Consider the following 15,584-nt stretch of genomic DNA (forward strand, 5'->3'; position numbering starts at 1 on the left):
CTTAATTCCTATTGGTCAGAATAGGGAAAGGTCCAATGGGGATTTAATTCATTTAAATCAATTAAGTTTAATTGATTAAGCTCTCACAAAAGGGGAAAGGGGGACACATGTCAAAAGGCTATCACTTATGCTGCTTAATAGCCATTGGCTTGACTTGGGGAGGTCCAATGGGGGAAAAGCAAGAGCAGATAGCAAGAGGGCTCGCCCAAGAGAGAGAGGGGGGATGATTTTTTCAAGTCATTATCACACTCACACTCACACTCACACAATCTCATGTGTGAAGAAAGAGAAGACTATCTCTTCCAAAGCTTTAATGGAGAGCTCATCACCTACTCCAAGCTTGTGAGATAGAAGCCTACATCGACACACTCTTGGCATGTGGATGCAAATCCAACCAAGAGGCAAGCTTCAATGCATGCTCATCTCCTCTACCATGCTAATTACTAAGCTAATATATGCTAATATGAGTGATTATGTGAGGAGATGTACATCTTTCTCGTAAGATACTCCTTCATCCTCTCAATCTACTCTCATACCCTGCTAGCTCTCACCATCTTCGAAGGTGTGTGAGGTCTTGGGTCTGAGAACGGGGATAATTAAAGTTGTGTTTGCTAAGTGTTTTGCTTAGTGCATGAAGCTTTCATCTTCATTGCACTAGCTAGTCTTGAAGGAACACAAAGAATTGTATTGTACAATGTCTCTCTTGATGGGAGAAACCATAATACAAAGCCTTTTGGAGGGGGGACCGGCTCCATGCAAATCCGGTCCTCAACTGTTGTCAATAGCTTAATTTCTCTCTCTTTTGAAGGTATTGTTGATGCTATCCAACTAGGTGTTATGCTTTTTGTTTCTCTCTCCACCCAAGCACTCTTGTAATTCTCATTAGGAATCTATTCTAATGAAATGCCCACTATGTTCATGCTAATTTCCACTACACATAAGTTTTTAGACCATTAAATGTTACACAATTACTCAGAATGCAAACCCATGCAAGGACATAAACCAAAGACACAGTTACTCAGAATGTAAACCCATGCAAGGACATAAACCAAAGACATAATTTCTTAGAATGCAATATAAAGACATTGTTACTCAAAATGTAAACCGAGGCAAGGGTAGAAAGTAAACACATGCACACAAAAAACAAAGGGGCATTAAAGATCTCTTTCTTTTGCCTAAAGAACTCCAAAGCAGTGCCACCCATCTGAGTCCCTGTGATAGAATCACCAATAAGGGCATGCAACAAGTCCGGGGCTGATCGATTGATCCGTGTATCCAACAAGGTATACTTTATGTACTGCCAAAGTTTCTTCACCAAGTTCGTGGTGTCAATGTGCCCATGAGGGAAGAGTCGACCAAACTTTGGCCACACTCAGCAGCAAGTGCATGTCTTTGCAGCCCATCACTTACTAATGTACCTTACACTGTTATTGTGCTCCGAGCATTCTCGAAGGATTTCTTTGTACTTAGAGTTAAAATCTCCCTCCGTAGGGCATTGCATCATACTCTCCATTGAAGCATACACACGGTTGCACATTTATTTGAGGACCTACAAGAACATGTGGGGAGGGGGGAGGCAATCATAAGCATGGAAAATGGAGAGGTGAAGAAACATAACCAGGGCTTTGGACGCACCTATGGAAGTAGATGCTCTACCCAAGCCTTCTTTGTGTGGAGCGAGCAGACTAGCACAATGCATGTAACTTGGGTGATGTTGCCATCTTCAAACAAAATGAATCGGCATCAACCACTTCCTTGATGGCTTGTAGTGAAGTCATGCACTTATCAATCACCAACGCCTTTGGGCGAATGTTGTTCATTCTTTGGAAGACCAGTTTCAAATCGACCTTCAAGGCCACACTTTCCTAGCTAGTTCCTACCTCATGTGTGCATAACATGAACCACACTGAAGTAAGCCAACACCATGCTGATTTGGTACCATTGTTGCATACAGGGGCATGGCAAATACGTTTGTTTGTCTTGAAGGTTGAGTTTTTTGCCCAAAAACTATTGCTTGAGAAACGCATGCACATGCGAAGCATTCTATCATCTTGGATAACTAGAATGAAGGGTTGGTATGTCTCCTCAAGTGCATCGGTAGCACCTTGTTATGCTCTTTCAACCTAAGAGCCTCCCTATACATTGATGACCACTCGTCACTTTCGAGCCTTCGTGTAGCAATGAATATGGTTAACATAGGTAAGTATAAACCCAGACATGTAATACATAAACCCAGGCACGTGTAAACTCACTTGCATTTCAGTACACAAGTAAAACTACTCAATAACTACAAAAAGGTCACTACCTTCTACACGTATAGGACATCATCTCCTTTGGAATTATGAAGAATCTATAAGATACTTGCTCCACAAAAAATGCCATGTTGATGTGAATGGCTTCTTTAGATACACTCATCCTTTCAACATGGTGACATGTACCGACGTCAAACAAATCCTCCATGCACCACGTCTTCACCATAGGATGCACCAGAAGGTGATATATGAACCCCCCCCCCCCCCCCCCCCCCCCCCCTCCTGTTCGGACCCAGGAACATGACCTTTGTGACCTCCAAAGATCCGTATGGTGACCATCTCCATGTCATGTCTTGGAAAACCCACGAAAACCATAAAGGGTCATCCACACATCTTGGATGTGCGAAGCCGTCCACGCTCTTGATCCTTTCTTGGCTCTTGTTTTTGCTGCCCCATTTAGTGGAACCAATCTAGCTTTGTGGTTGACAACTATACTATGTAGTGTTTTTTGAACATCAGCAAAGCTCGTTGTGTGCTACTCAATATACACTTCAGTCTTGCTAGCACTTTTATCCCAGATGCCGACGCTTCACAAGGAATGCAGCTTGGCAATTCAGAGCATGGACTCGGGCTCAAAAGTGGTGAGCTTTTTCAGAAGAGGAGGGGGAGAGGAGCAAGAGGACACAAGGCCATGGCGAGATGCAACAAAACTTGCTCTATGGGCTTGTGCTTGTGCCATTCCAAAGAGGAGGGGGAGAGCATTCCAAAGAGGAGGGGGAGAGCAGGCTTGCAAGAGGACACAAGGCCATGGCCAAGCAACAACAAGTTGATAGAAAGGCCAACCCTCATAGCGTCTATTATGGTCGCATGGGGATGCAACTTCGCCTGGTAATGGCATTCCCTCTTCTCGCACACCCCTCCTGGAGCATGCATGTAGAAGGTTCATAGTACCCAAGCATAACTACCTCAGTAACCTCCAATCATGCATTTTTGAATTTGCGTGACATGGCACCCCGCCTAGTCACCCCCCACTATGCCACGATGGCATGCCTCATGAGTCTTCACGTCTCCAACGTCCCACCAAATCGACTCTCCGTAATGCCCCATCTCGCCTCTCCGTAACGCCCCATCTCGCCTAGGCTTAGGTCTTACAAGGGAGCAACCCCGCCCCCAACACAGCCATGCGACTTGCTATGTGTTCGATCAAGATCCTCTCGTTCCTTGCACCCGATTTGCACAACGTGGCCGATGGATGCCATCAAAATGGCTTGTTACAATCACAAGGCATATGCTATAGACTATATAGTCCTTACTACGTAGGATGTGCGAGTCTCGAGAGCTTTCAAAAGAGAGAGAAACTGCATAGATATTCTCACAAGATGGAACCTTTCCTGAATAAAGTCCAGAAGATCAGAAAAAAGTGTTTGGCACGCGGTAGATTTCCAACACGGTACGAATCAGGAGTGATCTAGCCTACGATGGACAGAAAAGACCCCTTCCCCAGATTCAATGAACAAGCTAGACAACTTGACAAGCTTCTAGTTGCACAAGACGCTACAATTTTTTAACTCAAATGCTAATTATTGATAAGAACTATTTGTACAAGGGACAGGGACAGGTACTGATGACAGCTGTCATTTCCAGTCCAGCTGTTCAAGGGTCAACAGGACGCTGTCGAGGGAGGGTGGGCGGCTGAGGCAGCGCTGCCAGAAGCCGAGGTGGAGCTCGACGAGCTGGAACTGCATGGGGTGGCTGAGGGTGTTGCCCCAGAGTGGGCGGCAGTCCAGGCAGGCGAAGCTGAGGAAGGGGCTGCGAGTGAGGAGGCGGGCGGCGCTGTGGCACTGAAAGAGGGCGGAGGCGGCGGACGGAACGGAAGAGCCGCAGGCCGCGAGCTCGCCTTGGAAAAGAAGGGGGAGGCCCAGGCGTTGGAGGGCCGAGGAGGCGGCAGCACCACCGGCCGTCGAGCGTCCCCAGGGAAGCTCCATCTCGTCGAAGCTAGCAGCCAGCGGCGCACTGTGAAGAAGGCATGCGATGCGGTGGTCGGTGCTCCGGACAGCGCTCCAGTTCAACCAGTAGTCGGAGGCGTGAACGGCCTGAAAAGGCCCCTCATAATACAACTGCCCCTGATAGAAGAACGGCGTCAGCGCCTGCCTTGGCAGCACCGCCTCCGTCACCACGCTTGGCTCTATCCTTACCCCAAAGCTCAGACCTTCCCCCTTCATCACCGTCCCCGGCATCGCCTCCGACATCACCGCCTCTCCCTTGTACGTCAAATCCACAAAAAAAGTCAAATGCTCCAGCCTCAGCCATGGCTTCGCCTGTATGCTCCTCGTCCTCCCCATACTCGCCAGTGCCCTCCTTGTGTAGAACACCTTGTAACCCCCCATCGCCTCTATCGCCTTCTTGCCCACCAGTTTCTCGCACCCCGGCCACTTTTCCACGCACAGCGCCCTCCATAGATGGTCGCTGCTTCCCGCCTCGCTCCATGCCTTGCAGCAGCAGCAGCAAATGGCGAGATCGCGCGCGCCCAAGTGAGCCAGCACCAGATGCAGAAGCTCCAAGCTCTCCATTGATGCAGATCTCTGTGGCTATGATGCAATTGGCACACAATGCGGCCGTTTCGACCTCCAGATTTCCCTACCCGTCAAGGTGCAGGTCCATCGCTGCGCACTGCCCTAATCAAGGCTGTGTGAGTTCGCCGTAGAAAAGAAGCTTTTCCTTGATCCTTCCACAGAGAGCTAGCATTGGGGATTAATGGTGTTTGGAAGCAGGGCATGGCCGCAAAGCTGCTACAGCTGATGAAAAGGAAAGCCTGTTTCTCATCGAGTGAAGCGGCAGATAAGGCTTCCCCTTTGCCAACAGTACGCAATGGGGCAAGTGCTCCTTTGAAAACTACAGCACTAGGGATAATAGAGAGAGGATCTAGTGCAAGCAAATTCTATTATTTGATCAAACTAAGTAATTAAGCATGTGGAAAGCTTAAGGCTGAGGCTAGGCTCTGACTTTCCGAGGATACTTAAAACTACACTACAAAATTAGGAAAAACTTTGGAATTGTGGTCTTTTTAGACTTTTAAATTTTAATTTTAATAATAAAGGTTTGTCCTACTGGTCTGCCGAATCCCTTTTCCAAGAAATATCTTGAAAATAAAGTCATGCAAAGGAGTCGAAGAGCTTATAAGATATTTCGGAATTGAAATTAAAAAATGGGCCTTTTGCTATCGGGTCCCACCACCCTGACTTACCTACTACTCCTACACTACCTACTACAAACATACTTTGTACTTTTAAAGTAAGTGCCTAAAAATGTCCGTTCACACGTCCCTCACGTACAACAATGATCATATGCCACTAGTGTCTGGCCCCATGGTCCACGAGCAACAACCAAGCCAGAAAGGAGATGTGATTTTTTGAAATCCTTCTCGTTTTTGGATATTATTGCCCCTATTGTGAGGGTATGCTATTCCTACCTTGCTTAATACGCTTGCACCATGGGTTAGTGGGAGTACGAGGGGTAAAGCATTGCATAGGGTCTCACCCATAGTAGTAGATGTGGAGTTTCTATTTTCGAGCACAGCATGACAAGGCTCTCTTCTAAGGAGATCCTTTGAAGTACCTGAAAGATAGCTTATTCCCCTCCTTTTCCAAACTACTAGTAAGGTTTCTTGAAGTCTTCTATGGTTGGGTCCATACGAGGGCGGAGGAAACCCAAAGCTCTCTCAAGCTTTTGCACCCTTGTTCACACAAGGAGGTAGTAGCGAAGATTGAGGACGCACACCCATACTGCTATAGAAAATGGAGCGTTTATGATGAACGTAGGGTCTATGAACGTGGGGTCTCTACGTTGAGCTATGCTACAGTTTCCCATCCCTTGCTCGTGTTGACAGGCAGCGCCCAATTGGTCCTACCAAGGAAGGTGTTGCATGTGTTCAGGAGAGCACATGTTATTTTAGCCCAATAAAAACACGCCATGGCTGCATGATGGCCCTGTCCTATTTTCTGTCGTCACTCCGTCTGAACCCAACCTATGTTTATGGAGGAAAACATGAACATGCATCTATTCAATAAACACTCACCTTACTAACCCATGGTGCAACCTAGCTCTTATTTGTGAAAAGAGAATCAAGTTGTAGACTATGGTATCCTTCTCTCATGTATCATTGATCTGTGGTCCCGGGGGACTCACTATTAGTAATGGGGGGATGTCACCTGCGTGCATCAAAATTAGAGAAACCCCCCTATATACGGTATCTTACTTGCTAGCCTACCTCCCTACATACGGACAAGATACGGACGTTCTCGCAATGAGCCAACCCCCCTCATACGGATTTTGTACGGAATGTAATGACCCACTATTTTATGTATACTAGTAACATAACAATTTAGAAGCACATTCTTTTGCAAAAATACATGTTGAACTGCAAATGAACAGAAGTGTACATTGTAGTGTGTTTTCATTTGCAATAGATGTTAAGAGAACAAACCATGAAAAGCAAAACATATAATGAATACAAAATTAAAATAAACCAATCGTTTCAATGTAATTTGTCAAAAAACAAATAGCATTTGCCTTGTAAACTGATACAAATCTGAATCTCAAAACATATGATACTAGCCACCTACTGAGTAGGCTTCCCACATGGGATTTAAGGCACACAGATGGAATGGATTGTTCTCTAAATAACAAATAATGCATACTCTTAAACAACCATGAAAACTTCACTCATCAAATCAAAACACATTACAAAAAAACCCAATAAAAGATTAATCTTTTTAAACAAAAACAATTATATGTGATATGAATGCACGTATATGCTTAAGCAAAATGCAACTTTTAAAAAAGCACCATCAGTATTTCATTTTGAGTTTGCACATAAAATATAAATCCTAAAAATTTCGCCAGAGTCTCCTTTGTACGGAGACCTCTTTCTAAAAAAAATCAGTACACCCTTTTCTTGGGCTCCCACATGGGATTTTCATCACATAATTTCTTTTTCCAAAAAAATTATCCACCTCATCTTGGGCTCCCACGTGGGATTTAAGGATTGTCTTACACATTAAAATCAAAAACATTTTCAATAGAGTCAAAGTAATCTATGAGTGGTGGTATGACCTGCATAATAAAGGCATTGTGTATGTGTGATACATAGACCCAAGGTATGCTAGACGTGTCTTGGCAAGAAACTATAGCTCAAGATAACACACCCGGTCAAGCCATATGACCATGTGGGAAATTGAGACCATTATTTTTGTAACTACATAGAAAGAAAGCATATGGATAGCTAGAAGAATTGAAGTGTCCTACATTAACCTAATGTGACCCATATATCACTTTGAAAGGTAAAAGAACTGAAGGTAAAAATCTATAGCTCAAGATGGCACACCCGCTCAAGCCATATGACCATGTGACAAATTGAGACTATATTTGTAATTATATACAAATAAAGACACTATGTATGTGTGACACACAGACCCAAGGTATGCTAGAAGTGTCTTGGCAAGAAACTATAGCTCAAGATAACACATCCGGTCAAGCCATATGACCATGTGGGAAATTGAGACTATAAAATTTGTGACTACATAGAAAAGAAAGCTTTATGGATATCTAGAAGAACTGAAGGTAAAAATCGATAGTCAATACTCACATATCTGAGTTTAAAGCGAATAATCCCTGTTTGCAAGTATATTCCAAGTGTTTTGATAGTCAATAATCACATACTTGAGTTTAAAGCCAATATTCCCTGTTTGCAAGTCCTCCTCCTAAAGGGCTCCTAAATGAAGGGACTATTAATATGGCCCATAAGGGCTTTATCCGTGGTGGCAACCCCAAGGGTCAAGACAGTCTTGGCTTTTCGTTGTTGCTTATGGTCTCAGGGTGGCTCCCTTTGTCAGCCAATGTATGGTCTAGGGTTGGATGCCATGGCTCGGTTGGAGCATGCATGGCTTTCATTACAACTTTCATTACATCTTTTCGTTGTTGCTTATGGTCTCATGGTGGCTCCCTTTGCCAGCCAATGTATGGTCTAGGGTTGGATTCCATGGCTCAATTGGAGCATGCATGGCTTTCATTACAACTTTCTTATTTTCGTAATATAAAACAAAGTCAGTCTTTTGAAAACAAAAAGCCACAAAGGATGTCGTGAAATTTTCCTATGAAGAGATGCATTCATAAATTAAAAACTTGGATTCAAAATATTCTACACCTTTCTCCTTGTTCTTCAAGGCAAACTTTAACATGCCAAACAAAGAATGGACGTTCTGATTTTTTGTTCCCGAGAATTATCGCCCAAAGGTTAGGTTTTGAGAACTATCGCCCAAAAGCTAGCTTTTTTTTGTGGAGATGCTACTTGTTTTTTGGGTGGACCCGAAAACAAACTCTACTCATTTTTACCCATCAAAAGGATCTCAGCAATGGCAGGAAACTTAACTCCCACTAGATTATAACAGCAAACAAGAAAGGTCCTTTAGAGGATACATCCAAACATAAACTAAATGGCAAGGCATGGCTTTAAGAGAAATAGAGTATTATGCAGTCTGGGTCTATTTAGCTACTCACAATGCTTTTTCCACTGGCAGGTTGGCGGGCTGTGGGTAGAGCTTGAAAATTAAACTCTTACTAGACTCTTAATTCTTTGACTACAGCACTCGCATCAAGCTCCAAGCATCCAACTTCCAAAATGTAGCACCGAGCAGCAGGTCCTGTCCAAAAGAACCCAAGTCAAGAAGTTTATACACCCAAAGCAACCATGCAAACAAAACGGACATGCTTGAACCATACATGCTAAATTTTGCACAAATTGCAGGCAAGATGCAGAATCAAAAAAGCTGCAGCGCAACTGGCTCACCACTATTTGTCTTTCTCTCTCGTTGTATGTAGGACGAAGCACATCAGTGGGTCGTCTCCATAGCGGGTCGTCTCCATATAATTGTGTGCATCAACTCTCCATTGAGATATTATAATCAAATGGCATCTTTGCCAAGGTATGCTAAATGTGTCTTAGCGAGCGGTCACACGACGTTACTTAAAATAGCTGGTCTCATGCATGGTCACAAGTGCACCAATTATTTGTCTTACATGAAACTATGCAAGGCGTATTGTGACTATGCTGATGTTGGCATGGTTACATCAATAAGATGCAACATCTTACTGATAACTATGATTTGTGTGACCACATCCTTATCATACTAAGCATTATCTTTTGTATATGTAGGCCAATGTGAGAAATAGTTGACCTTGTTTTCCTATTGTTGTAAAGAGGGACACAGACTATTCCTCATGTAGGCCATAGTGAATTTCAAGTTTTAACTTTTCACCTTGTTTTTCAAGTGAGAAAGTCACAAGAAAGTACAAGTAGGGCCCTTACACCCTTGCTCCTTCAACAATCAGACTTAAATTATGGCTGGCCTTCTAAGTTCCACCCTAATTGTGTAGAACAATGCTAAATATTCAACTAATTGATACTTCAAGAATCAAGGTATTCATGACAGTGTACAAACTTGCGGGAGATGAAGGGAATGATGCCGAATGTCAACCCTGCTCTGGCCTCCACAAAAATGGAGAAGATGATCATCATGACTATGGCTCCTGACAAATTGCCAATTAGCCCGAGTGCAATACACGCCACTCCACCCAAGGTTTGCACAATCCACAATGTCCACAGATGACTGCGCATGCCATAGCAGCGAGCCACCTAGTCCGACAAGATGCCATCAAAGGGGCGAGTCACCAAATTTGCCATACCGAACACAGAAGCGATGATTTCAACAATATGAAGATTCAGATTGAACCTGTCATAGAAGCACTGGCCTATCACATTGTCCATGGTCAGTTTGACACTGAAGCAGTAGCCGTAGGAGAGGGCAAAGATCTAGGTTATGTAGTTTGTAACAGCATGTAGAAAGACCTACATCCATTGCCATTTTATATGTAATGCTCATCTCAGCTTTATTTGCCGTAAAAACACAGAGAAGTTTAGATATTTTTGCAAAATATTACCTTAGAGAAGCTGTCTTTGACTTGAGCTCCCTTGCTCTTTAGCTCCTTGAAGTTTCCATCAGGTAAATCCTGACCAATGAGGAGGACTGTGAGGCCCATTATGATGTGCAAGATCCCCGGCATGAAGAAGGAGAGGCACCATGCCATGAAGTTAGGGGAGCCGATGGGGCTGTGAATAAGGTCATATACAAGGGGCATGATCACCTGTGTAGCTCCCCCACCCAAATTCCCCCATCCCGCCGTGATGCCGTTCACCGACCCCACATTCTCCACATTGAAAAAGGAGCTCATCCAATACTCGCAGGAGACAAATGTGGCGAGCGAGAATCCGATGAAGAAATGGGACAGAAGAAATCCGATGGACGTGGACACTCTTGCCGTGCAAAAAATTGTTGGCGAGCAGAGCATGACAATGAATGCACACCCATACCTAGGGCCAACTAGATCGCACAGAGCACCCATGAGCAGACGTGCCGCGGTAGATCCCGACAGTGAGGCAATCCCGGCATTGACGATGTCGCGCTTGCTGAGGTCAAGGTTGTCATGAATCACCGGCAGTAGGGGGGCAATGGCAAAGCTGGAGACAAAGCAAGTGAAGAAGGAGATCCAAGACAGGCAGAATGTGCACATATGCGGGGGCGCGAAAGACTAGAGCTTGATTTTCTTGGCCTTGTTCTTAGAATCGACGGGCAAGGCAAATTTGGATTTGAGGGGGGCGATTTCCCGCTCTATTAAAAGGGATGTGTGCAAGTAAGTGCTAGAGAGAGAGAGAGAGAGAGAGAGAGAGAGAGAGAGAGAGAGAGAGAGAGAGAGAGGAGATGTCTCTGTAAACCGTAGCAAGAGGGCTAGATTTTCAAAAAGAAATAGAATGGAGACCCCTAAAAAAGAGTTCGTATTCATGCAAACATCCCACATGCCAAGAGGAGACTTGCTTGTGATGCTACAATGCTACTCATCACCCGTGCCTAGGAGAAAATATGAGTTCTGACACGCTGGCTGTAGTGACAGTGCCGTGCGCATCTCTCTCTCTCTCTCTCTCTCTCTCTCTCTCTCTCTCTCTCTCTCTCTCTCTCTCTCTCTCTCTCTCTCTCTCTCTCTCTCTCTCTCTCACACACACACACACACACACACACACACACACACACATCTTTGTTAGCGGGCAAGGCAAGGAATCAAAGCATCTTGTACATGCCACGTGAACAAGGCAATGAGAACGCAACATGCCAGGCAGGAGACCATGGGAGGGAAGGTGGGCTAGGGCTACAGTAGGAGGACGGTTGCACACGAGCAAAAAGGTCAAGCGGTTTAGGCAGCCCAGCATGTAGCACCCGATCGCGGTTTGAGGCATGAGCCTCACTGATCTGTGGGCGCTCGCAGTTCTTCACAAAGTGAAGCTCTACCAGGTGCTTGGTGGCGAGAAGGTTTTGCAAGCAGGCAGACATGTGAAGACAAAGGGTGCGTAAGGCACAAGGCAAATCTTTCAACTATTAGGGGGTCCGTCACATGTATGGCAGGTCGGATGTTACCCTTTTGGCACATGAAAGGCTAGTTGGTGCCTTTCTTCAATCGATGTAAAGCACACTTTTGAGCAAGGTAGAGTTATCCAAAGATGAAGACAATTTGTGTGTGTGTGTGTGTGTGTGTGTGTGTGTGTGTGTGTGTGTGTGTGTGTGTGAGAGAGAGAGAGAGAGAGAGAGAGAGAGAGAGGAAGATTTAGCACAGTAAGAGAGAGAGATTGAGGCAACCTTGATGGGGCCTTGATGTGCATAGTTTGCCAAGAGAGGCAACGTCAAACATGAGCCTGTAATATTGTCATTATTTGCTGGATTGATGAGAAAGTTGAAGGCTTGGACAATATTTTGAGCTTTTCTAATATGGTAATGGGATCTTAACTCAAAAGGAGCCATTACTAGACTATCTATTGTTTCATGGAATGGTGTCATTAAACTAAAGGTAATAATTTGGTCCAACCGATAGAGAAGGTAATTTAAGCGTTACATATAGAAGAGCTAAATAGCTAAAGTTGTATCGGACACCCTTTGAGCACTCTAGTATTGTCCAAGTATTTGGTGTAGTTCATACATAAGGGTACATTGTTGCCATCATGTTGTCATGAAAGGTGGTGAAACAAATATAGACTCAAAAATGCATCTCAATTGTCAAAAAGGAATAAAAAAATAGAAAAGCTTGATCAATCCGACCAAAATAGATACATGGGTACTTTGGGAATTTTAAAAATTTGAAGGGTATTTTGAGAATTTTGACAAATTAGAGGGGTTTGAGCTTGGGTTTAAGAAAACGACGAAATTTACATAAGTTTTAGTGTAATTACCGACAAAACCTTCTAATTTTGACCAAAAAAATGAGAGAATTTCAAGTTTGCCCTTACTTTCACCACGACATAAAAATATACATCAATGCACGCGCACACACACATGCACGCACGCACAAAGAGAGAGAGAGAGAGAGAGAGAGAGAGAGAGAGAGAGAGAGAGAGGCTTACTAATGTATTTAAGGTGGCTTAGGTAGTTGAATGTAGCCCCAATGTGACCACCCCCCTCCCCTCCCCCCCCCCCCCCCCCCCGCCTTATTTGTACTGTATGAGTATGAAATAATGAGGGGCTACCCCTACTGTATACGCTTATGTACAAAATCTAAAAACCCCCCCATTGTACACTCACGTGGTACCGTACCGAAAAACATAGTGAATCCCCCGGGTCTGTGGTCCTCCTGATAGCCTTCCTTGCCCCATCTCCCATGATGAGATGCTCCCCTGTCAACTTCCTTCTCCTCATAGACCCTCAAATACATTGTCCCCATCACCCTCTCCTCCAAGACCACTCTCACAATCAAGTAACACGCTTTGAGCAACAAGGTCAACATTCATCGGATGAAAATATAGGCATGTGGCTAAAAGAAAACAGCTCAAACTCATAATAAGGAAGAAAACGGAGTGTCATTGCTCAAAACTTATTGCAATGCTAGTGGCTGACACTGGAAGGCAAAACTTATTGCAATGCTAGTGGCTGACACTGGAAGGCAGAGAGAGAGAGAGAGAGAGAGAGAGAGAGAGAGAGAGAGAGAGAGAGTTGTTCCTCTCTTGCTTCCAATGCCTCAAACACTCAAACAAGAAAGTGAGAGGGCATGCAATAGGTGAAATTGTTAGATTTTGCAGACTTCTATGAGGCCCAGACTCCACAGAAAGTCGTTGTTCAGACTCAATTCTCTCTAATTTTCCTCTTAGAATATCTCAATAAATGAGCACCCGAAAGTCATGATGGCTACATATTGCCATTAAACTTGACATTGTGTGTGTGTGTGTGTGTGTGTGTGTGTGTGTGTGTGTGTGTGTGTGTAATATTTGAAAAAATGCACACAATTTTCTAAGCCATTCCTTTGATTGCAAGAGAAAGGGACAACTTCGGAGACAACATTAGTGATCAAAGCTTCACAATTTGTGAAGACATGGAGAAAGAGAGAGAGGGAGAGAGAAATCATAACCATATCCACTTGCACAAGCTTGAAGCCTTATATAGTCACTAGTACGGCCGACCACCTTCGACGGCCTCTCTCTCTTTTTCTCTCCCTCTTTATCGCATGCACAAGGGCTTCTCTCAGTTTTAGAGTTTAACCTTTACGGTGAAGATTTCTACACCTATAAAAGGCTCCGCCTTCCGCCATATTATGTTAGTTTAGATAGGAAGAGAGACATAAAACACAAGGCTTGCATTTATATAGATTGACTCTTCTCCCTTTTTTTTGCATGCATTGAATTAAAGTACTGACAACCATACACACTTAAAATAAGAAAGTATCAACTAAGAATTTCGAAAGTGAAAGGCTATTTAATTGTCAAAAGCTGCAAGAAGTCTCATTGACCCCGTCTTTACATTGACTCATGGTCCATTCTAAAATTTGGAAAATGAGGATAACACCAATGTATGTCATCATTAAATTTTATAATTAGATTCTAATGGAATGTGTGCAATAAGTGTTTGTAAATTCAAACTAACTCGTAACATTTTGCACTAAAACCATATACTATTATTATTACTATAGTTGTGATTTTAATGAAAGAAGTCCCATCATGTTAATAGACTTTATTAGTTTTTGAGAGCTTTCATAGTCAGGTCTTCATCTAAATATAAGCGTTCTTAAACACCAATGATAGTAAACCTAGTGATCTATGTAAAATTATTTTTAGATCATGTAGAACACAATGATAACTTAAAATTAATTACTAAAAAAATTGCTAGAATATAATGTGAATCTCTCAAATAAGACCACCAAAAACATAGCAAGAACTCTTTCCCTAATTCTTTTCTCTAATCAAGTAGAACACAATGGTAAAAGTAATAACTTTTTCATAATAAAAATGTTATAATATAATATGAGTCCTCTCAAATAAGACCACCAAAAAATTAATTACTTTTTCATATGAAAACTGTTACAATATAATGTGAGTCCTCTCGACAAATAAGTCCACCAAAAACACGGCAGGAACTCTTTACTTTCATTGGGTGGATCTTTAATAAAACATTATTTCAACAAAATAATGAGTGATGGATATTTTGCATTCCATCAAGGTAGTCTTCTTATTTCACTCATTGGTAGTTTTCTTATTTCGCACATTATTTAGCAAGTTAGATAAATCATCACTATCTTAAAATGTAACCATAATCTGTGAGTTATAGTGTATTCGTAGTCATTGAATAACAAGATTTTCAATGTGCACATCAGAGCTATATATTCTACACATGTCCTCATACACAAGAATATAACGTGCATCAAGATATCTCTTAATCTCATCAATAACATATTCAAAATCTTGAACCATAACAGTAGCCCGATCTTGTCCATTGTAGATATCCATGTAAAAATATTTAATAGTAGTAATATTTGAGTGAATCTCAACATTTATATGTATACTGTATCTCATTGACTTAAGAGTGGGCTACATTGAATAACCTAATGATTATATCTAGATTTAAATCTTTTAATCAAAAAGATCTTCCATCATCTTGTTTCAAATACAAAAGTTATTCACTTTTGTCTACACTCGTAGACATAGCAAATCTATGTGGAAACTTAAATGTACATGTACCATCGACCATACATGGAGGCTTTAAATTCAAAGAACCACATGGCCCATGAATATTATAGTAGCCCACTATATAAAATAATGCAAGAAACACATTCTTGTTAGGAAGCTCGGCACAAACCGATCTACCAAGTGTAATGTACCACGGGCTTGTACTCAGATGCAAGTATTAGCAATAGATGAGTATGAAAAAGACTTCACTTGTCACCCCCCCCCCCCCCCCCCCCCCCCCCCGA

General features: G+C 43.0%; 1 protein-coding gene and 1 pseudogene across 1 annotated transcript; both read right to left on the reverse strand.

Moving 5' to 3' along the window:
• Positions 1-4,288: 4,288 nt before the first annotated feature.
• LOC147426217 (uncharacterized) lies at positions 4,289-5,202 on the reverse strand. Its single transcript, XM_086499018.1, has one exon. It carries the CDS (start codon positions 4,737-4,739, stop codon positions 4,359-4,361), a length of 381 nt encoding a protein of 126 aa, XP_086355144.1. The 5' UTR covers positions 4,740-5,202; the 3' UTR covers positions 4,289-4,358.
• Positions 5,203-9,714: 4,512 nt separating this feature from the next.
• Positions 9,715-13,067, reverse strand: LOC147426218 (high-affinity nitrate transporter 2.1-like; annotated as a pseudogene).
• Between the last annotated feature and the right edge of the window lie 2,517 nt (positions 13,068-15,584).

Source organism: Adiantum capillus-veneris, chromosome 24 (genome assembly GCF_014529385.1).
Source record: "Adiantum capillus-veneris isolate H3 chromosome 24, ASM1452938v2, whole genome shotgun sequence".
NCBI lineage: Eukaryota > Viridiplantae > Streptophyta > Polypodiopsida > Polypodiales > Pteridaceae > Adiantum > Adiantum capillus-veneris.